A 26012-nucleotide genomic window follows, 5' to 3' on the forward strand; every position below is an offset into this window, starting at 1 on the left:
TCTGGTCGTCCTCCTGATATCTGCTGCACAGCAACTTACCACACTCACCTGCCTGTCCACCCTCCAGCACTCCCCACTATGCCAAACGTATTTTTTTTTTTTTTTGGAAGTAAACAAAGATTACCAAAACATCATTCACCACCATCTGCAAAACTCAGACTTTGTGAATTTTTGCTCACCTGCTCCTGGATCTTGTCCTTCACCTCCAAATAATAAGAAACCGTCTCCATCCGTTTACCATTATCTGTCTTCTGATAAGCAAGCAATGACCCCTTATCTCTCCTCCTCGAGGCAGTGTGGGGGAAGTTCTCCAGAAGTCTACCGTCATCTCCACTGTCTTGCTCCAGTTGATCCTGACTCCACCAGTGGACCAGTTCCTGTCTATGCAGATGCTTGCGTCTGTGTTGAGAAATGTAGGAACAAATGATCCATATCACCCTCAGTAAAATGCTTAGCCTCCCCTTAGCACCTGCAGATTTTTTTTATCTGGAACTGCCAGTGGGGTGCGTTACACTTTAAATACAGAAAAAATTGTCATCCCCCTAGGCTGGCCGGCCAGACTAACTTTCCTGGTGAGCTAAAACAGGAAATTTTTAGTTCGATTTAATGTAAGAGATTGAGAAATGTTATGTTTTTATATAGTGGGTGTAGTATTCAGTTTGAATTATACATAATGGTGGCATATTATCTAGAGCTGGAAGAGTTTTTCCTATAATAACATATTTAAATGTATCTTTGTATTTCATTAGTCTTTGTTGCATTTTAGCCAAGCAGACTACTTGAACATTTACAACTCGTCGGTACAACTGTAACTTTTTTTTTTTTTTTTGTCTTCTTACAGAGATGTAGTTCCGCAACTTTTTTGGCTTTACTTTGAAATTCTTCAGCGTGGACAGCATTGTTTACTTCCGGTGTGTAGAGGGCGGATGCGCAATACGGAGCAACCTGTGTGTGTGCCCTGATCTCGCAGCAGTTTCAGCAGCCACATAACAGCTTCGTGCTCCCCGGGCTCTGAGTGAAACACGGTAGGTTGTCCTACGTGACATTTTGTGGTATTGCCGCCAAAGCCGCGTCTATGACGCGGTAGACGGGGGTTCGATCCCCGGTTGCGACCCATGAACAAGGGATTCTACGAGTTCGTAGTTTGAATTAATGACATTGAAAGCATGGACGGGGATTTGGCCCAAACATTAAACATATAGAATGGCACATTGTGGTTTTCCTTGTGATGTTCTACAAGCTGATTTTTGTGGAACACAGTTGAGTTAGTTAGGGAGCATACAGCAGCACCAAATGAAAGAAAAAAAAAAAAAAAAAAAAAAACTCAAACAGACCCAGATCACCTTCAAATTAGGGTTTTTGGCAATATTTAACAATTCCTCACACAGTGTTATTGTAATAATGGAAGGAAGGATTTTAGAGATAGGGAAAATGGTTGGATTTCCAGCCTGTAGCAATAAGTTTCCCTTCTCTCACTATCTGGTCTCTCAGTCCTTCCATATTTCTATCTGTTTGCCATCCATTCACCCATCATTTTTAACAGTGGGTGCTTGGAACTGTACAGCAGAAGCACTGAGGCAGGTTAAAATGCTGCCTAACACTGAATCATTAGGAGAGCAGCCTCTCCCGAGCAAAGCACCATAAGGCTGGATGCTTCCTAAATTCTATTCTGCTCGAGATGTTTCCTGACCTCAACACTTGGCCTCTCCTGCTGCTAAAGCTGTTACATGGGCTCTACTGTCCTATCTGGGAACATGTTGAAACAGAAAATGGACCCCCCCCCCCCTTCTTTTTCTCAGACGGTTTTGAAAGTGTTCTGAGCGGTGGAGCATCAGTGATTAGCCTGCTGTCACCTGTGTGTGGGGAGCTCTTACTAAAAGATAATGGTTGTCGACCGTATCCTTCATGCTCACAGTCAAGCCACAGCCTCAGGTTGTCACCTCTGTGACTCCACTTAGCATAATTGCCTTTTAAAGTTTAAATGCAGCCAGATGACCAAAGGGCTCGGTGAGGATGCTGGAGTTGTTTTGTTGCAGAGCCCCCGGTGTTTGTCTCATATATATATATATATATATATATATATATATATATATATATATATATATATATATATATAGTGTGCGATTTGCAAAAAAACCAGAGGGGGGGAGGGGGGGTGGTCTTTTCAAAAGTTTTATTAATGAATAAAAAGCTTGATTAATAATGGTCAGCTGGCACGGTGCTCTTTCAGGTAAATAGCTAGATCCAGTAGGTTAGACTATTGTTTTTAAACTTGCGCCATCTACTGTCGGGACTCGGGAGTGGGTATTAGTTTACTTTAACCGCTTTGAGCAGAAAACGTAATAATACTCTTTTAAAACAGACAACAAAAAATTAAATTAACAAATGTGAAGGACACAAGACGTATTTATATTAGGGCTGTCAAACAATTAAAACGATTGAATTTGAATCGATTAATCACAATGTCGATTGTTAACTCAAGATTAATTACAAATTAATCGCATGTTTTATCCTTTTATTTCTGAAAGTGTAATAGCCTGTTTGGGCATTTTAATATGCAATTTTGCAATAAATGACACTAATAAAATACATGCTTGTACAAAAAATATTTTTATTTTGTTACTTTTCAAGCACTTTTGAGAATTGGAAAGAAAACATCCTAGTGCCAAATGTTAAACTCTGGACTATAATGGCTAAATGACTAATCATGACGCCCTGATGTTTACACAATGAATCACAGGTTGCGGTTATTTTGGGCACGTTTCTGAAAGTGAAATCACTTATTTGGGCTCTAAAATAAGTTATTAAACAACGGTTATTAAGAGACCTGCCTGCACTAGACACTTTGTATCCAGCTGAAATATCCCTCCGCCATAGGAGCCGACGGTAGTAAAGGCAGACAGAGCAACTCTGCACGTATTGTCTGCAGTTTACGGTGCAATAACTGGTTAACTGCAATAACTGCAATAACTGCAATAAGTAGATTACTTGGTGCAGATCACCATTTTGAGACATTGGTTCTGAAGATGAGTTTTTAACATGCTGATAACATTGCAGAAACCCAACCCATAAACCGTACTTTAATGCTTATTAATTTGTTTTCTCTGTATTTGACAAACTAAGGCTGAATCACGTTGCCAAACGAAGGACCTGGAGTTACTAAACAGTTGCTAAACAGTCTCTTTCAGCCGCTGGCAATATTTCAGTATTAAGCTCCTGGCCCAGTTGCAAGCAAAGTGTAAGACTGGAATGACCTGGAAATTTAAAACCTTTTTCCAGGCTTAAATTGTATGAATATGGATATAAACAGCAAGCAAAAACATTGTTGTTGGTGTGAAAGCTCAGAATTAGATGTGTGTGTGAGAGAGAGAGTGAAAATCTCTCTCTCTCACACACACACACACAGTAGATTAGTCATTTAGCCATCATAGTCCAGAGTTTAACATTTGGCACTGGGATGTTTTCATTCCCATTCTCAAAAGTGCTTGAAAAATAACTAAATACAAATATTTTTTGTACAAGCATGTATTTTATTAATGTCATTTATTGCAAAATTTCATATTAAAATGACCAAACAGGCTATTACACTTTCAGAAATAAAAGGATAAAACATGCAATTAATTAGCAATTAATCTCGAGTTAACTATCGACATTATGTAATTAATTGATTCAGATTAAAATTTGTAATCGTTTCACAGCCCTAATATAAATACATGTCTTGTGTCCTTCACATTTGTTAATTAAATTTTTTGTTGTCTGTTTTAAAAGAGTATTAATAAGTCTTCTGCTCAAAGCAGTTAAAGTAAACTAATACCCACTCCCGAGTCCAGACAGTATAGTATATGGCGCAAGTTTAAAAACAATAGTCTAACCTACTGGATCTAACTATTTACCTGAAAGAGCAGCTGCTAGCTAACCAAGTAATGAATGAGAACGTGTGGCAGCATGAACGTCAACAAAGTATTTTGTCATATTTCGGCCTGAAAAATCAACAGAAAAGGTCAAGAGTAGATGACGGGACAAACAGCCATGGTAATGTTACAGAACGAACTTTGGTGGATGATGAAGATTTTCAGGCAGCGTCAAAAGACAAGAAGCAGCAGCAGCAGCAGCAGCAGCAGCCGATTTCTCCACCCTCCCGCCCAGGACAGGTCACATGCTGTCTCGAGTCAGACAGCATGCAGGCCACATAACCTTGTTGTTATGTTCATTTATAAAACACTTGAAATGATCCCCCCTCTGTTTTTTTTTTTTGCAAATTGCACTATATATATATATATATATATATATATATATATATATGCCATTAGATATGCAGTCTCATATAAGACATAAACCTGCCATATATTATGTCAGTCTCATGACCAGTCCATGTCTTTCTGTCAAGCAAATTGCTAATAAGTTAATAAATCCCTACACATTTCCTTTATGAATTTGCATACTGAACTTTGTCTTTTTTAAAACTCAGATTAAGAGAAATAGTTTCCTTATTAGGAAAAAAACATACAGTTCAGATATAACTATTCAGACAGGCATTCTGAATCCATGACTGCATCTACTAAGCTCATGTTTAGAAACAATTCATTAGAACAGCTGAAGCGCTTTCGGACACAGATGTCACATGTGCAGAAAAGAATATAGCTGCAGATTTAAAATGTTTGAATAGAAATAGATCCAAATAGCAAGAAAAGCTGCGCTCTGCTATTTTTTAGCAACTAAAAATATCTGTGGTCCCATCATTGTCTGATTGTGAAACAAAGAAGCAAGGGCATAGGTTTGATTTGAACTTTGGTAGGGACACCTACAAACAAACCTTCCATGGTCTGACGTCATTGGTCCTACGCAATATGCATGCTCCTATTTTTTTATGCTTGACTTGAGCATCAGGGTGTGTTTCGTCTGTCTAAAGAGAAAAGCAGTATTCTTGCTACATTTATACAAAGTTTATAACCACGACACACACACACTAAATGCTGTTTGTTAACGTTTAAAGCATCACAGGATCTGATGAATGTCGAATTTGGACTTTTTTTCCATTTGAACTAACAGCAAAAGAGACAAATGGTAAATATGTGCCTATTAAACCAAATATAGTCACAATATGTCTGTTGTCTAGATTTATCCTGTATTTTCTTTTGAAGATATAGAAATGTGCAGAGATAAACCCCACCCTTATTTTTTTGATCTTAGATACTCTGTCTGCATCGTAAAACACAGCAAAATTATACATTCAAGGTACTGCAAATAAATCTATTGTATTTACTCTGCACTGGAAGTAGAACTGTAACTGACACTGACAGCATTTCAAATATTAAATTCAAACAACAAATGTACAACTGGGCTGTAGTTACTTTCTTTAGCCCATGTCATGTAATTTATCTTAACATTCCAAACACATTTCTTACATCATATTTCTGAAGTGTAGATAACAGTTTCTCCTTACCTACATCTTCTCAGACAACTAATTATTTCCCTAACAATAGTGAGTTGTCAATGTTTAAATGTGCAGTAAATCTCAATACATAAGGAGCATGGAGGACCCAAAACTGTCCTTTGCGTAAGATGGGTGACACCAAAACTGAATTGTTACATGAGTGGTTGTCCATTTCATCATTCAAATGAGAACAAATGAATATACTGTTGGAGAAATATGAATGTAATCATTTTATTTTTATCAAGTTACAGCATTTGGTTTGTTTTAAGAGTTTGCTTTCAGGAAGGTTCTGTTATTTTTAACCTTAGACAGGGAGAACAAATGGTCCTCCCAGATAAGGAATGCCTTGCCTTATCCAGCTGTGCATGAAACTGGTGACTGATCACCATCCGCAACAAAGCTTCCTTCCTTGTTTGTTTTCAACCCCCTTGTTGTAAATTCCTGAATCCTTCTGACCCTTTTTTGATGTGTGACAATAAAGGCAAAAGGACAGAGATAGCCCGGCACAGACGATCCCAGACTGTCGGGGAGTAGAAGTTCTCCATTTGGGTTTATCCTCTGTCCTTTTCTATAGAACAGTCTAAACTTGTGTTGTGTGGTTTTCGTTCTAGGATAAAAGGGATTATCTTTAATAACCCTAACATATACTATTGATATATATATACTAGTACGACTAATAAAGAACAGCAGATTAAACTTTAAGATATGTAAAGGCCTATATTAAATTAATTTTGCGACCACATCAACAGATTCAATAATTGCTTACTTTTTTTGGTGTACTAAATTACCCTCGTAATGATGTAATATTATGAATATTACAAATAAATAGCACTATTATTTTGTGGAATCCTAATGATGCTATTTAAACTAAGCAAAAGTCTAAACAAAAAAATAGTTGTTTAGGTGGCATCTAGTGTACTTATACTGTATATAATGTAAAAGAAATTACATCTGCTATTTATACCTGAACTGCCTCAAATGGTCGACAAAAAATTAAAACAACAATAGCAACGAAATATTGGTAAAAGGGAAACCCTCACCTTTTCTTCTTCAGGTGGCTGTGGTTAAGAATCAGAATTTTTATTAGCCTTCAGTTTTTGTTTTTCCATCTTTCCAGCAGTCTTCAGTACTCCTGCCTGGCACAGAATATTTAGTTTTATAAAAGACATTAGGTTTTTGTAGATAAAATGTATTATACTTCAGAATTAAATGCTATTTTGAGATGCTAACGTTAGTTACTTACATTACTCCAGTTCAACAAATCAAAACTCTTTCTCCTTCTTCTGTTCAGAACTGCGTTCAGCAGCTTTCACCTATTTTAGTGCAGATAGTATTTACCAGTATGAATCAACACTTAAATCTCGTGCTCCAAGCACGAACGAACATGCACACACACACATGCAATAGGAAACAGCCAATCAGGAAGAGGGAAGGCGGAATTTAAGGCAGCACAACCAATGAGAGTGGAGTTAAACAGCACACACCACAGTCACATGTGCTGCAGATTTAAAGGGACAGGAAAGAAAAAGCAGGCAGTGGAGCTGCGCACAGCAGCGTTGAAATGACACCGTGGGAACGCCGATCGCTTCAAACGGAGGCGCTCCGGGTGAACCTGTGCATGTACGCATGTCTGGCAGAGCCGAACCGACAAGCAGGAATACTCTAAATCAGTACTGTTTTTAGGGGTGCTGAGCTAAGATTTAAGGGTGCTTGAGCACCCCTAAAAATTGCCTAAATATGCCACTGGTTTGGAGGTATAGTTCATGGCTTCATGGTTTTCTTGGACAGAGGTGGCCTATTTGCCACCCTTCTTATCACAAGGCATTCACCCTTTTTAATCACAAGGCATATTACACCTCAATGCTGCCAGGGCTAATCAAGCTCTTCACTGGTGGCAGCACCATTCTCCTACACTGTCCTTAACAGGGCATAGCCCTGGGTCCTACTGGACCTTCACACCCTCAATGCTGCTGAACAGCTTAGCTTATGGAGTTTGCTAACTAACTGATAGTTTGCAGTGAATTCATTTGCAAACCTATGAGTTGTTCTTTCTGGATATTGATTTTCTTTTCTGTCTGTGCAGGCCCTGAGGATGACAATTCTGAACCTGTCCTTTGCTGCGTGTGGGTTTTTGGGGATCTACCACTTGGGTGCTGCGGGGGCCTTTCTTCGCCATGGAGACAAGCTGCTGGGCTCCCTGAGGGCCTGTGCGGGAGCTTCAGCCGGAGCACTCGTGGCGGCTGTTATGATCACTGCTCCAGATAAGCTGGAGGTCGGGCTACTGCGGTTAAAGGAGTCCTCTGGACTAATTGAGATATTTCCTTCACAAAAACAATGAAAATAGTTGTTATATGTGTTATTAAAACCCCAGGGTAAAAAATAGTTACTGCTACCCTAGCAAATGTAAAATAAGGCTACCCAGCCCTGTGACTCGTGCACATAGTCGTGTATGACATGCTTTCAGACAGTGATAACATGTGAGAGCTTCACAGTCTCTGTTTCCCTCCTTCAGCGCTGCACGGAGTTCACCTACAGGTTTGCTGAAAGCGTGAGACAACAGAGGTTTGGGGCCGCTACGCCAGGATACAACTTTATGCTTGCTTTACGGTAATCTGCAGCATCTGGAAGGCTGTGTTAAGGCAGATTTATGCTTGACGCACATACGTTCCGTGTGGAATTGAGATGTGTGGATACAACATCTGCAGCATTTATGCCCCAGCGGCTCTTCCTCCGAATTAGCACTATTCTCCTAGACTCTGGAAGGCAGCATTGTGCTCCTACGCCAAGCGTACTACACCCCACTACACATAGAAGTAGAAACATTTTAAAGCCTCTAACTTTCTTTCAAGAGGTTCTGTCCAGAAACTGTTAACAATTTGTTGATCACGTGATCTTTATGGGCTGAATCTTAAAACGTCCGACAGAAGGAGCGCTTTCTCGTCCTCCATGTTTTTCCGCACGGGACTTTCTGCATAGTTAGGAATTTTCCTAGGTGTGTGGAGCAGAAACCTTTGGCGCTCTGAGGGGAGTGGGAACCAAAATGACGTAATGTGGCTGCACGGACCTCGCAAATAGGTTTAAACTACAGCCCTACATCTGACACCGGACCTTTTAGAAAGATGCCTTAAAGAGTCACATTTCTTCTCCTCCTATATTCCCAGCAGTACTGCTGTAGGATGGGTCTAGGTGGATGATAGTGTGGAGAATCTGTCCACTGGCCAACTATTTTTGATTCAGTTCACAAATCTGGTCTTTCTGGAGGAAAGAAAAGGAGACACAATTAAATTTATTGAGGAGGATGCTCTCCTCAGATGACATGAGCATTGAAACTACTACGGCCAATCACCCTGAACAAAGCATCCCTTCTCTGAAACATGGTGGGGACAGCATCATACTGGGAGGATAATTTTCATTAACGGGGACATAAAAGCAGAGTTGATTGCAAAGTGGATGGGAACAAATACATACGGTTGGAGCTACAGTGGAATGGGTTGGATCAAAGTACGCTCATGTGTTAAAATGGTCTAATCAAAGTCTAGAGCTAAATGAGGCGGATGCTGAGGCTAAAATTCAAAAGAGATGCCTTTCTTTCATTCAATCTGACTACGCTTGAGCTTTTTGTGAAGCTTAATGGGCAAATTTCTCAGTCTGTATATCTGCAAAGCTGGTGGCGATAAATCCCAAAACCCTTAGAGCTGCAACTGCAGTGGAAGGCTGTTCCACAAAGTATGGATTCCAAGGGATGAATGCAACTGCATGCCACACTTTTCAGATTTTTCTTTGCAAACCAGCTGAAAGCATGCAGCATTTTTCTTCATAACTGTTTGCTTCCATATAAAATCCCCCAAAATGTTTTAAACCTGTCGAAACAGTAAAGGTTTGAGGTATGGATACTTTTGCAAACCGATCATTTGGAAACTTCACTATTTCCACAGATGCTCACATGATTTTCATCTCAACACAACCAAAAAAAAAACCATAATTTGTTTCCATTCTAAAGGCACAGCTGAGGAGGCAGAAGGTGTGATTACAGAACTGGCCTGCCAGCACTTGTTTTTATAGCTCCCTGTACCTAACACAGTGTAAAGAGAAGTTGAAACAAAAAAAATCTAATGAGGTTTACGTTCATTCCTTAATAATTTGGGAACATAACATTTGCAGTACCAAAGATGTCAAGTCAAAAGCCAAGAATGGGAAAGCCTCCTTTTTAAATTGTCTAAAATGCAAAAAAAAGGAACATTACAGGTTTTGAACTTCCTTCATATTTGTCTTTGTATGATAGCCCATTGACATTTTCTGATAAATGTGTGCGGCCCTTCTGCAGGGAGGGGATAGAGGAGATTCTGCCCACTGAAGCTCACATTCTGGCCAGCGACCGTCTCTACGTCTCAATAACTCACTCCACAAGCGGGAAGAACCACATTGTCTCCAGGTTTTCCTGCAGGGACGAGCTTATGAATGCTAGTATCCACCTGGCAGACGCTCTCGCATATGTTTTGTAGATTACATTATTTTGTCTTATATAGTTGTCCTGAAATCTTTTGCTCTCTTGTGCGTTAACGTCTGCAGGCTCTGCTGGCCAGCAGCTTTGTGCCCGTCTATGCTGGGCTCAGACCCGTGAAGTTCAACGGACAGGTAATGTTCTCTAAACATCTGGCTGGGATTGCACTTCTCTATGTTTGGAGACACTCACTGACTGTGTTTTATTAGAAATGGATTGATGGAGGGTTTACGGACAGCCTGCCCATACTCCCCGTGGGACGAACCATCACCGTCTCTCCCTTTTCTGGACTGCAGGATGTGTGTCCTGTCCACAGGGGGCGCTTTAACACTCAGCTCAGCCTTGCCAACATGAAGATTACGGTGAGTACAAGACCATAGCAATGTCTATATTTTGCACAAAGACTAAAGAAACTTGTGTTTGGCTCGGTTTTTCTTTGTTTGGAAATAAATCTTATACTAACGGAAACCCCATTTAATCACCCCGAAATGGTGCCACATCTGAAAAGAAAATGCATTTGTAATTTGATCAGTGGAGTTTATTATGTTGGTTGCACGCATCAGCTACTGAGTCCTCTATGAGGGTGTTGCTGGATTGGATGATTGTCATATGTCATAAAACAGGGTTCTTACACAATCTGGATAAGACTAAATATGGAAAAAGTCATTCCTTTCTTCCTTATATTTTCCCTTCCTTGTCTCCTTGCTTTTGTGTCCTTGTTTCCTTCTCTCCTTCCTTGTCTTTCACTCTTTGAGTGTTCTTTCATATATAGGAAAGGCTAAAATATACAAGATGTTTTGAGTTATTTCACAATTTTGTGTTTGATACATACTTCTATATACTTTTAAGGCACTGGTTTAAGGTCTTGACTGTGCATCTATAATGTAGAAAGTAAATGTTATAGAGGACAAAAAGTGTCCCCTTTTAGGACAGCTTTTTGTCCTTATAACATTTCCCCTAAGGGAAGGAAGATAGCCGCCATGAGTAACGTGAGCTGAGACCATCTCTACATAAGTCCCAGCTTGTAATATTATATATGGCATAAATGCTCCATTGAGACAGATTCGTAGTCGTTCTCACATCTATAATCCACTACAATTGGTGAGATATTCACGAGTGTGATTTGGCTGAAGATAAGGTGCCTCGAACGCTGTGTTGGCCATTGTTTCCCTGAAGCCATGTCAAGACGTGAATCATGGGAATCCAAACGCGTCCGTGATTAATTGTCTTCTAGTGACTTTGATGAAAATGCAACCTTTACCCTGGACGATCGGAGAATGTTGCAAGTTATGGTTGACAAACTTGGAAAACTGGACATTTTGGATGAACTAAAAATTGACGTTTCAGAGCTGAAACGCTCAGTCGAATATAGTCATGGTCAAATGAAGGCGATGAAAATGGAACAAACTTTACTTAAAGAAGAGGTAACGAGCCTGAACTGACAACCGAATACGAGAAAATAAAGGCGGATTTGCTGGAGCTCCGCTGCAGCAGTATGCGGGACAACCTGCTGATCATGGGAATTAGCGAAGTTGAAAGAGAAACTTACAGCATCACGGAGAACCTCGTCTTTCTGCAGGAGCAACTCGACATCCCGGAGGAAGAGGCCAGGGAGATCCAAGTGGAACAAGCACATAGGATTGGCAAGCACAAGGAGCAAGGAAAACCGAAACCTATGGTTGTGAAGTTTACTAACTCCAAATGCAAAGATAAAGTGCTTGCTCTCTCCAAAAAACTAAAAGGCACCACATTCTTTATAACCAGCCAATACCTGATATTTTTCCACCTGAAGTGATGTAAAAAGACATAAATTAATTCCAATCATGAAGTCCTTTAGGCAAAATGGACAACAAGCTTGACTTTATGTTAATGGTGAGCTATACAGACGCGGGGAAGCATGCAAGGAACAATAACAAAGTCGATTGGTGATTGCGTCACTGCAACATCACCATGGAAATGAAAAGATTTGAACCTTTTGGTGAAGCTTTTCAGTTTGATCTGGGACCGGACAATGTAGTTAAATGTTGGCACCCCTTCATGTTTTGCATAGCTGACAGAATATCTTCAGAAATAAATGGAAATGTTCAAAACTTATATCAGCAGGATCTTTCAATTTGAGGTCCAAAGTAATTTAAGAAAGACAGTTGCCATTTCAACACAAATATTTCAATTCCAAAGGACAAAACAGAAAACCAGCATGTGCACTAATATTGACACCCCTCCCTAATATTTGGTTGCACAGCCTTTGGCAGCAATGACAGCCTCCAAACCTTTCTTATATTCATCTTTAAGCTTCTTGCACTTCTCAGGTGGCATTTTCTCCCACTCTTCTTTTGCAATCTGCTCAAGCTCTTGTACATTTGCAGGGTTCCTTTCTCCAATGGCAGATTTCAGCTCTACCCAAAGATGTTCAATTGGATTGAGATCAGGACTCATTGCTGGCCATTTTAAAACAGTCCATTTTTTCCCTTTCAACCATGCCTGCATGCTTTTGGAGGTGTGCTTTGTGTCATTATGTTGCTGGAAGACCCAGGATCTTCGCCTCAAACCAAGTTTTCTTACACTGAGCAAGACATTTCACTCTAGAATTTCTTGATAATCTTCTGATTTCATGATGCCTGTGATACGGTCAAGACCTCCAGTACCAGATGCCGCAAAGCAGCCCCACAGCATTATGGATCCTCCATCATGCTTGATTGTTGGTATGGTGTTCTTTTCTTTAAAGGCTTCATTGCGCCGTCTGTAAAAATACTGTTTGTGTGAATTAGCGAAAAGCTCCACTTTTGTTTCATCTGTCCATAAAATGTGGTCCCAGAAGGCTTGATGTTTGTCCAGGTTCTGTTTTGCGAGGATCAGTCGTTCTTTTTTATGTCTTTTCTTTAGCAATGGGGTCTTCCTTGGCCTCCGCCCATAAAGCCCCACTTTGTTTAATGTGTGGCATATGGTACTTGCTGAAACAATCACACCAGACTGCCCCAGGTTGGTCTTCAGGTCTTTAGATGTGTGACGTGGTGTTTTTTCCACCATTCGCACCAACCATCAAAGACTTCTGTTATAAATTTTTCTCTTCCCCCCCACGTCCAGGGAGGTTCTTGACAGTTCCATGCCTGAAAAACTTCTTAATAACATGACACACAGTTGAAACAGGGATACCAAGGTCTTTGGAGATGGCTTTATACCCTTTTGCGTTCTTGTGCTTACAAATAATAGCATTTCTGGTGTCCTCAGACAGCTCCTTTGTCTTTACCATTGTCACATGTGAAGATGGAATAACAGGTGCCTTTTAAAGCACCAACATGATCATTCATTGGTTAATTCATGTCACATGCGTGGAGGCAGTTCATCACAAGTGTTCTTTATTTGTGATTTGCAACAGGTGAGCCGAATTGGGTTTTGATACTGATTTGCAGCAAAGGGTGCCAATACCATTGACGTGGTAAACATTGTGTTTGAAAACATGCTCAACAGCGTACGGAAATGCTGGGGCACAACTAGCGTACAGATACGCCAAGGGAAGGAACGGGCGTACGGAAACGCCAAAGGGAAAACACCGCCGGAGCGTGAGTGAAACGCTTGGGCCCAAGGGACGAGATCCCCGGGGCGTGAGGGAAACGCTGGGGCGCAAGGGAGAAGTTCGCCGGGGCGTGAGGGAAACGCCGGGGCGTTAGGGAAAAGATCGCCAGGGCGTGAGGGAAACGCCGGGGCGCAAGGGAAGAAATTGCTGGGGCTTGAGGGGAATTTCTAAAATACCAGGGACCAGAGGGCGTCCTAACACGCCGGGAACAAGAAATCTAAAGACTAGGAGTCAGAGGGCGTCCTAACACGCCGGGAACACGAAACCAAAGCACTAGGAGTCAGAGGGCGTCCTAACACGCCGGGGAACCAAGAACGGAGGGCGTCTAAACACGCCGAGAAACCAAGAAAAACGCAAACACCAGGAACTAGAGGGCGAGCTAGGCAGCAACAGGCCAGGCGGCCAGAGGGCACACACGGCGACACGGATGCACTGGAGGCCTCTGGCAGCGACAAGCATGCGCTGGGCAGCAACTGACCGGGTACACCAGAGGGCACAGACGACGACACAGGAGCGCCGGAGGGCTCTGGTGGCGCCCTGCGTATGCTGGGCAGCGACTGACCGGGTACACCAGAGGGCACAGCCGACGATTAATGAACGTCGGAGGGCTTTGGCAGCGGTACCTAAACTGGTCAGTGACAGGCCGAGAGGACCAGAGGGCTCAGCCGGCATAAAGGTGCGTCGGAGGGCTCTGGCGCCACCTCCCGGGGAGGGGAAGAAAACAGAAAAGGTGTTCGGTAACCAGAGACCTTGGGATGCCAAACTAAACGGAAACAGAGGACTAAAGGGGACTAACCGAACCAAACCAGGCCACAACAAGGAAATAAAAAGAAACAGGGAAGTCTAAAATGAAACTAATAGGGGCTCGGAAACATCAAACTAACTAAAACAGGAGAACTAAGGGTGTAGAGACTTTTAAGAGCGCAGGGAACTTTTAAGAGCACAGGGAACCTTTAAGAGCGCAGGGAACCTCTTTAGGGCGCAGGGAACCTTTAAGAGCGCAGGAACCCAGACAGCGCAGGAACCCAGAGAGCGCAGGAGCTATGACACATACATTAAGGGGACAAAACAACAAAACTAAGAACAGATACGGAACTAAGACCTGAATTTACAAACTAGACAGGGATCCACAGGGAAAAACAGAAAACTACTGGGCCAAACAAGAACTACAGGGGCTACAGCTAGAAAACCGAAACAAACCAGAACACTAGGAAGGGGACCAAAACCTAAAGAAAAACTATGAGACTAAGCCAAACAGGGAGACGAGGGCAGGGGCAGCTCAACTAATAAACAACTAGATAACTAAAACTAGAAAAAAAGAACACAAACAGAAAATCTAAGGTAAAACTAGAATTCAGAAACAAAACTCGAAAGACTAAAGACAAACCCAGAACAATAGAACTGAGCTGAAAGAAATAAAACCCCAAGCAAGACAAAAACTCAAGTAATCTAAGCAGGAACACAAACCGAAACTAAAGAACTCTAAGAAAAACTCTTAGAAACACTGAAAAAAACTCTAAAACCAGAGATTGTTAAGTAACTTAAAACCCCAGGGCAAAAATAACTCTAAACAACAGAAACTACAGAACTAAATGTCTAACTAGAAAACAAGAGAACCAGGAAACTAAGGCAAATCTGGAAAATAAAGCTAAACTAGGAAACTAAAGATCTAAGGCAGGAACTTGAGCACGCAGACAGGAACTTGAGATCGCAGACAGGAACTTGAGACGCAGACAGGAACTTGAGAGCGAGGATCTTGAGACGTGGACAGGAACTTGAGCACGCAGACAGGAACTGAGACGCTGACAGGAACTTGAGACGCTGGGCTGCGTCGGAGGTGGGCTCCGCGGAGAACGATCCCTCCAGCGGAACTCATCTAGCGGCGAAGGCACCCACGGAGACATCTAACTGAGGCGGAGCAGATCCTGCCAGCTCCTGCATCGTGACTCTGTGCGTGCTCGGGTTCACCCTGTGGCTGGCTCGTACTGTCATGATTTTGTCGAGGGTGAACCCGGACACAGCACGCACACACAGAGTAGGATTTAAGAGAGTTTATTGCAGGTAGATGGTAGTGACATGAGGAACCAGAGTTGTTACCAGACGGAGGTGAATGATGCAGGAGCTGACTGGCAGGTACAGAGTCCACGAGACAGAGAGGAGCTGGGCTGCTGCAGGATCAGGGACGAGACCAAGATGAAGACGGAGAGACTGAAGCCAGCAGCGCAGCCAAACAAAACCAAAACTTGACGGACCGGGAACCAAGACAGGTAACAGGTGCAGGCAGACACAAAGGAGAGCAACAAACACTACGAGCCAGCGACGAGGAGACAACTGAGGTGAGTTTATAAAGGGAGCCTGACGGGTGAGGGGAATGAAGACTAATTAGAGTAGGTGTGACTAATGGCTGTGGGAGGGAGAGCTGGGTGAACTACAAAATAACCAGTAGCGAGAAAACTTAAACCATGACATTACCCACTGGAAAAATGTTAAAACTATTGAATATGACAGAGTCAGATGATTGCTGTTTCTGTTGTCAGGAGTTTGAATCCACCCTGCATTTGTTTTGGTATTGTCATATTGTGTCTCCATTTTGGGTGGAAGTTTAAAAAATGTGTTTATGGATTTGTCTGTCTATGAAGCTTGATGTGGTTTCTGTTTTACTAGGAGAGTTTATCGACAGTCCCAATTTAGTTAATTTGATCATTGTACTCGGTAAAAGGTCTATTTTTAAAGCCAAAAATAGATTCTCACTATTAATTTCTTTAAAACATTTATTCAGCATTTTTTAACTTTAGAAAGTTATATGGTTGAAACCGATAATGAAGCCAAAAATCAAAAATAGATGGGAAGTTCCCAAATGTTTATTTTGAAAATGTAATTTGCAGATGAATGAATTCATTCAATGTGGGTGAATGAATGTGAGTGAGTGGGGGTGAGGGGAGGGCGTGTGGGAGGGAGGCTTTTGGGTTGGTACGTTAACTGTGTGAATGTATCCTTTGCTGTGATTTATGTTGATTTAATAATGAAAATAAAATAAAAAAGTCCTTGTCTCCTTGCTTTCTGTCCTTGTTTCCTTCACTCCTTCCTTGTCTTTCACTCTTTGAGTGTTCTTTCATATACAGGAAAAGCTAAAATATACAAGATGTTTTGAGTTATTTCACAATTTTGTGTTTGATATATACTTCTATATACTTTTAAGTCACAGGTTTGAGGTCTTGACTGTGCACCTATAATGTAGAAAATAAAATAAAACGTTTAGCCCCACAACGGTGAGTCCAAACTTTTGACTGTAATGAGCGTAACAGCTGAAAAGTTTGGAATGTTTGCGTGAGAAATATGTGAGAACCCTAAATAAGGTTCTTAGACCTTCCACATTGCTTCCACATTAGTTTGTGATAATGTTGATTTTATTTAATTAAATTATAGTTTTACCCTTGTTTTCTCTAAATAGAGCATAAACTTTTGAAAAACCCAATTTTAACACCTCATTTTCAGATAATCAAAACTTAAGAAAATTAGCATGTCAGCTGTTTTTTTTTTTCCTGTTTCATCGTGCCTAGCGGTGCCTTGCTCAAAGCTCCTTGAACTCTAAATGCAACGTGTTGCTTACTTTCCACAGTTTTCCATGGAGAACATCAAACGTCTGAACCAGGCTTTGTTCCCTCCGCCCCCGAGCACCATGCATGCTTTGCGTGAAGAGGGCCACACGGATGCTCTGCGGTTCCTAAAGAGAGAGGAACTGATGAGCTGACAATCACATCCCTGGATCAAAAGCCTAAAGCCCGAGGATGAAGCAGAGCATCCTTTACAGGAGACTCCCGACGTCTTGAAGGTTCTTTTTTAGTGTAAATGAGGGACAAAACCTCATCTTCTGCTGACAGCAGCAGAACATCATGAGGTAGGCCTCAGGTGGACATGGACTCTTCATCAATTTTCCAAGGAGCCATTTAATTTTCCCCAGCTTGGAAGTGTGAGAGAAGGGTGAACAGATATTCTCCATGCTGCATCATGGATGGTGGAAGCCCCTTCTGGACTTGAGCGTGAGGCTTTGAAGTGCCTGATGTTTCTGCAGGGTTACTGTTGGCTTTTTGTCCAGCAGGTGGAGACGTGAGCAGGTTCTCAAACTGGTGATCAACTGAGAAAAGCTGTGCTGAAGTGTGAAATGACAATCAGTTTAACGTTGAGACCGCTCCAACCTTAAATTGGGGATATTCAACATGTTGGTTCCACTGCAGAGCTTGTTAAAATGTGCTGTGAGTGCAAAGACTTTAGAAAAATGTTCTAGTGACAAGCACCGCAGCGATGAAGACACATTTTTCTAGGGAAAACATCAAGGAAAGCCAACAATAGACATCAAAAGACTTAAGCGTTTATCTATTTGTTTGTTTGTTTTTCTTCCTTCTGAATATTTGGTGAGAATCCAAAAGAACAGCATATTTTTTATCAGCCGTCATTTAACATCTTGTTTTTTTTCCGACTCTATCATGACATTTTATATACAGGCAACCATATATATATATATATATATATATATATATATATATATATACCTGTTTCCTAACTGAACAGCAGCTGTGGGGCAACATCTTCTGCAGAAGAACCATCATTATCGGCGCCCCCAGGGGAGTGTTCTCATTGCAAAAGGGAACTAAAAGTAAGTAAACTCTTCTTGAAAGTGTCCTTGATTTGAGTGACAAACGATCTGACAATGGAATAAGATTTTTGCTCTGAAAATAGGAAACACTCATCTTATTTCATTTGCAGTATATCTAATTTTCTTATTTTAGCTGTCGAAATACTCATTCCATTTGATGACAGTCTTATTTATCTGCTTAAATCAAGGACAAATACACTTATTTCAAGAAAATTGCTTACTTATAGTTCCCTTTTTCCTGTGCTCTCACCACTCTGACCTCACTCGGACCGTCTCTGAAACCCCTAAAGTTTGCAGATGTCAGGTTGTGTCCACATTCAGACAGGAGGTGTTCCTAAAGGAACTACCATTGTACACAGACACTGTTCAAAAGTAAGCCCAGAAGGGACTGTACTTCCTGCGGCAACCCAAAATGCAGCGCCTTCCGCTGGAGCTGCTGGTCATCTTCTACATCATTCACAGTCTGTCCTATGCTGATTCATTAGTTGGGTTTGGGTCATCCACAACCAGGATAGGTCCACAACCAGGATAGGTCATATCTGCAGAGACCATCATCAGGACTGACCTTCCATCCATCCAGGAATTATATAGGTAGAGTAAGAAAAACGGGCAGCTATAATCTAAAAATAATAAAGAAGACCCCACACATCCTGCACACAAACTATCTGACCGAAAAACCAGTCGCCACAGAGACAGTTTCTTCCCCAGGCCATCTTTTCTCATGATGCCATCTTATTTTGTGAAGTAAACAAGTTCCTCCTGCAGCAAAACATTTATGCAATATGATGCTGCCACTCCCGTACTTTACAGTTTGAATGGTGTTCAGAGGCTTGCAACCATCCCACTAAAATTTAAGGATAGTGATTATGCCCCAAAAAAAATCACTTTTACTTATATTAGAGTAAATTTCCAAATATTAAGGTATTTTGCTTTGAGTAGAGCATCTTTTAAAGGCCTTAATAGCTTTTGTTCTGCAGCCAATTTACACATTTTGCTCTAAAATATGTTATTTCTGGGAGACAGGACTCATCTCCTTCCGAAACGCCATAATGGATTTTTCCATGATCTAACACTTGAACACAGTGTTTAAGCTGTTGCCATTTTTAACCCAAATGTAAATTAACCAATCAGCGCTTAAAAAGCTGTGACGTCATCTTGGGCTTTCTCTAAATGTTTGAATTCAAAGTAATCGTAGTTTATGTAAACTTTAGAACTTGAGGAAAATAATAGTAATAAAATCTCCCTTTCATTAACAAATGCAATTTAACAAAACAAATAAATCCAAATTGACCTGAAACATGAAATGTTTAGTCAGTATGTTTTTAAACAGTATCTGGAAATATCTGATTTCAACTATATGGTTATAAAATAAATCAGCTCTAGCATGTCAATGGATAGATGTAGAAACTACATGACACTATACACTCAATATTTCCAATTTTGTTATATTTGGTCTGTTTTTGTACTTGTTGTAACCTTTTAGTTAATTAAATTTGGGTGGGCAGGGCTTTTCTAGAATAATTATCCCTAGAAGCTCCACAACTAGGGATGTACTTTGTGAAGACGCCTGCATCCAATGTTGGCATTCACATGGCATATCCACCAAACTGGAGATCTATAAACATTATTTAAATCTTTCTGACATTCAGGCTTATTGAGTCTGTGGTGCAGTATCAGAATGTGTCATATGAATGTCAATACAGTGACAAACATTTAGTCAGTCATAAATCTTAAATGCCACAAGGCTATGCACACTGTTTCCCTGGCCATTTCTTCTGGCCATCTGCAACATTTTGGCTTGTAGAGTGGGGCCATCCCCATCACTGTCTCCTTGCTCACCAAGGAGATGCAAAATTAGACAACTGTTGCTGTAGTCAAACACAGACCACGTTGCCCTTAAAGCATCCTGTTATCTCCTCTCTGCAGCTTTTCTGTAGCTTTTTTTAAATCTCTGACATAAGATACTTGTTTCTGGGTTGAAAAGTGACACAATTTGAGAAGTTCAATTCATGCTGTGGGAGGGTCACTGAGATCTGGGCACAAAGATCTCCACTTACCATTATCAGTAGAGTCCTGATTCGTTTTAAAAGAAGCTAAACCACCCATACAGATGTAAATTAGGACTGATTTATTGCCCCTATGGTTTAAAAAAACTCAAGTTCTAGAAATGTTTTTTAAACAAAATGTACTCGTCCAGCGTGTGTGTGTGTGTGCGGAGGAGAAAGAAATTAAGTTTCTGTCACTGTAAGTTTGGCTTAAAAAATACATTGTTTTTTTAAGTGAAGACATTGCAGCAGCTGCAGATTGCTCTGCAATCTGCTTCTTTTAAACTTAAAACTGGTCAATAGGGACACCGCGGCCCGGGTGTAAGAGCCATATGATTGAAATTAGTAATTATTGATGTGACGGGAGCTCATGGTCTGGTGTGGGGGTGATGGGTGTGTCAGGAGGGGCGTGACTGTCACCAAGGTATGAATGGGAGCCAAACGCCGCGCGCTGTTTTTTTTGTATGTATGAGGAAGTGGGTGCGTCGGTGTAGGTTGTAATTTCTGTTGACCGTGCTATAATGTCGCTTATTGTTGGCAACAACGAATGGGTTTAGCCTGGTCAGTATGTGTCAGTATCTGTAAAGTCGAAGCATAGCTGTCAAGTGGAATAAACGAATGATTGCAACCACCAGAAGCGATTTGGAGTTTATTGAAGCACGCGTCGGACAGTGAGGAAGTCACCGCGTCAGCCCAAGTGCGGCCCTCTACAAACTCATTAGTTTGCCGCACATCTACCGGGGGTTAGGTTATTTTAGTTGTGGTCTCGAAACAAGAATGCTTTAAAAATTCTGACCTTACCAGATCCTCAGATCTGGGGGCGGTACACTGAAAGCATTGAATGTTCCCTTAGTGCGTGGGCTGTTTGAGTAATAATACCAATGGAGTCACACCTGTCACAGATCAGATGACAAATCACAACCTATTGTTATGTCACCACGCCATGGCTAAATTGTATAAATTTTGAACACTATTTGACATATGGAAGGATTAAAATTGGGTTGTGAGAAAGAGCGTTTCAGGCTGGAACGGCCTCTCTTCACGGCAGGGTGCCTGCTGTAAACCCAAACCACTCCCCCACTGACAAAGGTCAGAGCACTTCTGATCAGACTCTCAGACCACTTCTTCCCAGAGCACTCCAGGACAATGTGTTAAGCAGGACTCCTGCTTCGATGCAGTGACGAAAGGGGGAGGAAATTCTCGTCCTCTGTGGAGCAGAGGACCCGACTGAATGTGGAGAATCATCGACCCGACCGACGCTAAGTTGCACTCTGACTTCTGCGCAACCAGCTGCGAAGTACAGAATGCCGACACAGCTTTTGTTTATTTTTGTCAGCTGTTGCAGGAAAGCAGACTCGAGACAACGGGGGTCGGTTGCCTTCTCTCACCAGACAAGCTGGGAGCTGTTAATTCTGTAGTATTGGCCTAATCCTGCTTCGCTACTAAAGGCCCATTTTTACCCCGGTTTAACATTTGACAATAAATGAGGAAACACTGATCAGAGATAGAACAGTTTAAATACATATTTAATTCATAGAAATTAAATATGGAGACAGAGTACATACCATTACAAGATGTTTTCTCGCGCGGTGGATAAGTCTGTCTAACTTTAAAAAGTCTGAACACACCTTTTTAAGGGTGAGACCATCCCATGTTTTTTAGGAGGAGGGAAAATCTGTTTCGAACAAAGGAACTCTCTTTCTGACCCACCCCCTCAGCAATAAAACTCCTTGTTTATCTTACGCTGGAGCAGGGAGCGACAGACCCCACTCTGCTTTCCTCAGTAACCCCAACTAAGATATATTTTTAATTCTCAACAGAGCCCAGAGGCTGCCTGCAGGACATCAGAGCTCTCTGCCCCCCATACAACGCTTTCAGTTAGCTAGATCAAACGTCTCAGAGTTATGAGGTGTCAAAGTTTCATTTTTGGTCATTTTTCCACCCCTTCCTGCCCCTGTCACGCCAAGACGAAACGCTCCAGCGACACCAAACTCACAGAATCCACTCATTGTCACCCCCTGAATGACATTTGTGAAAATCAGCCCTCTGGGATGAGCCTGAGCAAAGATCCTAACCCTAGCTGAAGGATTTAGGCTTCATGGAGCCCCACCAGGCCCAAAGAGACACCAGTCAAGATTCTACTTAACTTAGAGATATCAAACCGCACGGTTTCTAGGGTGTGAGTAGAGCAAGCCCTGGTGATTTGGGGTCCCTATCTGCCCCAAGGGGCCGAGAGAAAGCCGTGCTGTGCCGTCAAACCTAATAACCGGTCCAAAAACAACTAACAGATGGAAGGTCTTTGAGAGATAGGCTCTTCCAGGTTTGTAGCACCTTACCACAGGAAGCTGCATAGCAAATTTGGGCCAGATTAAACCAAACGTCTCAGAGTTATGAGGTGTCAAAGTTTCATTTTTGGTCATTTTTCCACCCCTTCCTGCCCCTGTCACGCCAAGACGAAACGCTCCAGCGACACCAAACTCACAGAATCCACTCATTGTCACCCCCTGAATGACATTTGTGAAAATCAGCCCTCTGGGATGAGCCTGAGCAAAGATCCTAACCCTAGCTGAAGGATTTAGGCTTCATGGAGCCCCACCAGGCCCAAAGAGACACCAGTCAAGATTCTACTTAACTTAGAGATATCAAACCGCACGGTTTCTAGGGTGTGAGTAGAGCAAGCCCTGGTGATTTGGGGTCCCTATCTGCCCCAAGGGGCCGAGAGAAAGCCGTGCTGTGCCGTCAAACCTAATAACCGGTCCAAAAACAACTAACAGATGGAAGGTCTTTGAGAGATAGGCTCTTCCAGGTTTGTAGCACCTTACCACAGGAAGCTGCATAGCAAATTTGGGCCAGATTAAACCAAACGTCTCAGAGTTATGAGGTGTCAAAGTTTCATTTTTGGTCATTTTTCCACCCCTTCCTGCCCCTGTCACGCCAAGACGAAACGCTCCAGCGACACCAAACTCACAGAATCCACTCATTGTCACCCCCTGAATGACATTTGTGAAAATCAGCCCTCTGGGATGAGCCTGAGCAAAGATCCTAACCCTAGCTGAAGGATTTAGGCTTCATGGAGCCCCACCAGGCCCAAAGAGACACCAGTCAAGATTCTACTTAACTTAGAGATATCAAACCGCACGGTTTCTAGGGTGTGAGTAGAGCAAGCCCTGGTGATTTGGGGTCCCTATCTGCCCCAAGGGGCCGAGAGAAAGCCGTGCTGTGCCGTCAAACCTAATAACCGGTCCAAAAACAACTAACAGATGGAAGGTCTTTGAGAGATAGGCTCTTCCAGGTTTGTAGCACCTTACCACAGGAAGCTGCATAGCAAATTTGGGCCAGATTAAACCAAACGTCTCAGAGTTATGAGGTGTCAAAGTTTCATTTTTGGTAATTTTTCCACCCCTTCCTGCCCCTGTCACGCCAAGACGAAACGCTCCAGCGACACCAAACTCACAGAATCCACTCATTGTCACCCCCTGAATGACATTTGTGAAAATCAGCCCTCTGGGATGAGCCTGAGCAAAGATCCTAACCCTAGCTGAAGGATTTAGGCTTCATGGAGCCCCACCAGGCCCAAAGAGACACCAGTCAAGATTCTACTTAACTTAGAGATATCAAACCGCACGGTTTCTAGGGTGTGAGTAGAGCAAGCCCTGGTGATTTGGGGTCCCTATCTGCCCCAAGGGGCCGAGAGAAAGCCGTGCTGTGCCGTCAAACCTAATAACCGGTCCAAAAACAACTAACAGATGGAAGGTCTTTGAGAGATAGGCTCTTCCAGGTTTGTAGCACCTTACCACAGGAAGCTGCATAGCAAATTTGGGCCAGATTAAACCAAACGTCTCAGAGTTATGAGGTGTCAAAGTTTCATTTTTGGTCATTTTTCCACCCCTTCCTGCCCCTGTCACGCCAAGACGAAACGCTCCAGCGACACCAAACTCACAGAATCCACTCATTGTCACCCCCTGAATGACATTTGTGAAAATCAGCCCTCTGGGATGAGCCTGAGCAAAGATCCTAACCCTAGCTGAAGGATTTAGGCTTCATGGAGCCCCACCAGGCCCAAAGAGACACCAGTCAAGATTCTACTTAACTTAGAGATATCAAACCGCACGGTTTCTAGGGTGTGAGTAGAGCAAGCCCTGGTGATTTGGGGTCCCTATCTGCCCCAAGGGGCCGAGAGAAAGCCGTGCTGTGCCGTCAAACCTAATAACCGGTCCAAAAACAACTAACAGATGGAAGGTCTTTGAGAGATAGGCTCTTCCAGGTTTGTAGCACCTTACCACAGGAAGCTGCATAGCAAATTTGGGCCAGATTAAACCAAACGTCTCAGAGTTATGAGGTGTCAAAGTTTCATTTTTGCTCATTTTCCCACCCCTTCCTGCCCCTGTCACGCCAAGACGAAACGCTCCAGCGACACCAAACTCACAGAATCCACTCATTGTCACCCCCTGAATGACATTTGTGAAAATCAGCCCTCTGGGATGAGCCTGAGCAAAGATCCTAACCCTAGCTGAAGGATTTAGGCTTCATGGAGCCCCACCAGGCCCAAAGAGACACCAGTCAAGATTCTACTTAACTTAGAGATATCAAACCGCACGGTTTCTAGGGTGTGAGTAGAGCAAGCCCTGGTGATTTGGGGTCCCTATCTGCCCCAAGGGGCCGAGAGAAAGCCGTGCTGTGCCGTCAAACCTAATAACCGGTCCAAAAACAACTAACAGATGGAAGGTCTTTGAGAGATAGGCTCTTCCAGGTTTGTAGCACCTTACCACAGGAAGCTGCATAGCAAATTTGGGCCAGATTAAACCAAACGTCTCAGAGTTATGAGGTGTCAAAGTTTCATTTTTGGTCATTTTTCCACCCCTTCCTGCCCCTGTCACGCCAAGACGAAACGCTCCAGCGACACCAAACTCACAGAATCCACTCATTGTCACCCCCTGAATGACATTTGTGAAAATCAGCCCTCTGGGATGAGCCTGAGCAAAGATCCTAACCCTAGCTGAAGGATTTAGGCTTCATGGAGCCCCACCAGGCCCAAAGAGACACCAGTCAAGATTCTACTTAACTTAGAGATATCAAACCGCACGGTTTCTAGGGTGTGAGTAGAGCAAGCCCTGGTGATTTAGGGGTCCCTATCTGCCCCAAGGGGCCGAGAGAAAGCCGTGCTGTGCCGTCAAACCTAATAACCGGTCCAAAAACAACTAACAGATGGAAGGTCTTTGAGAGATAGGCTCTTCCAGGTTTGTAGCACCTTACCACAGGAAGCTGCATAGCAAATTTGGGCCAGATTAAACCAAACGTCTCAGAGTTATGAGGTGTCAAAGTTTCATTTTTGGTCATTTTTCCACCCCTTCCTGCCCCTGTCACGCCAAGACGAAACGCTCCAGCGACACCAAACTCACAGAATCCACTCATTGTCACCCCCTGAATGACATTTGTGAAAATCAGCCCTCTGGGATGAGCCTGAGCAAAGATCCTAACCCTAGCTGAAGGATTTAGGCTTCATGGAGCCCCACCAGGCCCAAAGAGACACCAGTCAAGATTCTACTTAACTTAGAGATATCAAACCGCACGGTTTCTAGGGTGTGAGTAGAGCAAGCCCTGGTGATTTGGGGTCCCTATCTGCCCCAAGGGGCCGAGAGAAAGCCGTGCTGTGCCGTCAAACCTAATAACCGGTCCAAAAACAACTAACAGATGGAAGGTCTTTGAGAGATAGGCTCTTCCAGGTTTGTAGCACCTTACCACAGGAAGCTGCATAGCAAATTTGGGCCAGATTAAACCAAACGTCTCAGAGTTATGAGGTGTCA

The 26012-nt window shown here is 42.6% G+C and overlaps 1 protein-coding gene across 1 annotated transcript; it reads left to right on the top strand.

Moving 5' to 3' along the window:
- The first annotated feature begins 926 nt into the window (after positions 1-926).
- pnpla4 (patatin-like phospholipase domain containing 4) lies at positions 927-20842 on the top strand. Its single transcript, XM_012858088.3, has 7 exons — positions 927-1025; positions 7518-7706; positions 7947-8041; positions 9759-9894; positions 10004-10069; positions 10145-10297; positions 17129-20842. Exons 2-7 carry the CDS (start codon positions 7527-7529, stop codon positions 17258-17260), a joined length of 762 nt encoding a protein of 253 aa, XP_012713542.2. The 5' UTR covers positions 927-1025; positions 7518-7526; the 3' UTR covers positions 17261-20842.
- The last annotated feature ends 5170 nt before the right edge of the window (positions 20843-26012 follow it).

Source organism: Fundulus heteroclitus, unplaced genomic scaffold (genome assembly GCF_011125445.2).
Source record: "Fundulus heteroclitus isolate FHET01 unplaced genomic scaffold, MU-UCD_Fhet_4.1 scaffold_73, whole genome shotgun sequence".
NCBI classification, from domain to species: domain Eukaryota; kingdom Metazoa; phylum Chordata; class Actinopteri; order Cyprinodontiformes; family Fundulidae; genus Fundulus; species Fundulus heteroclitus.

What these genes read in the sequence shown, in the direction of transcription:
- pnpla4 (XM_012858088.3), top strand. Translation starts at nt 7,527, where the DNA reads ATGACAATTCTGAACCTGTCCTTTGCTGCGTGTGGGTTTTTGGGGATC. An exon ending in CTGCTCCAGATAAGCTGGAG is followed by an intron (nt 7,707 to 7,946) that starts GTCGGGCTACTG and finishes TCCCTCCTTCAG; the next exon opens with CGCTGCACGGAGTTCACCTA. An exon ending in AACTTTATGCTTGCTTTACG is followed by an intron (nt 8,042 to 9,758) that starts GTAATCTGCAGC and finishes GCCCTTCTGCAG; the next exon opens with GGAGGGGATAGAGGAGATTC.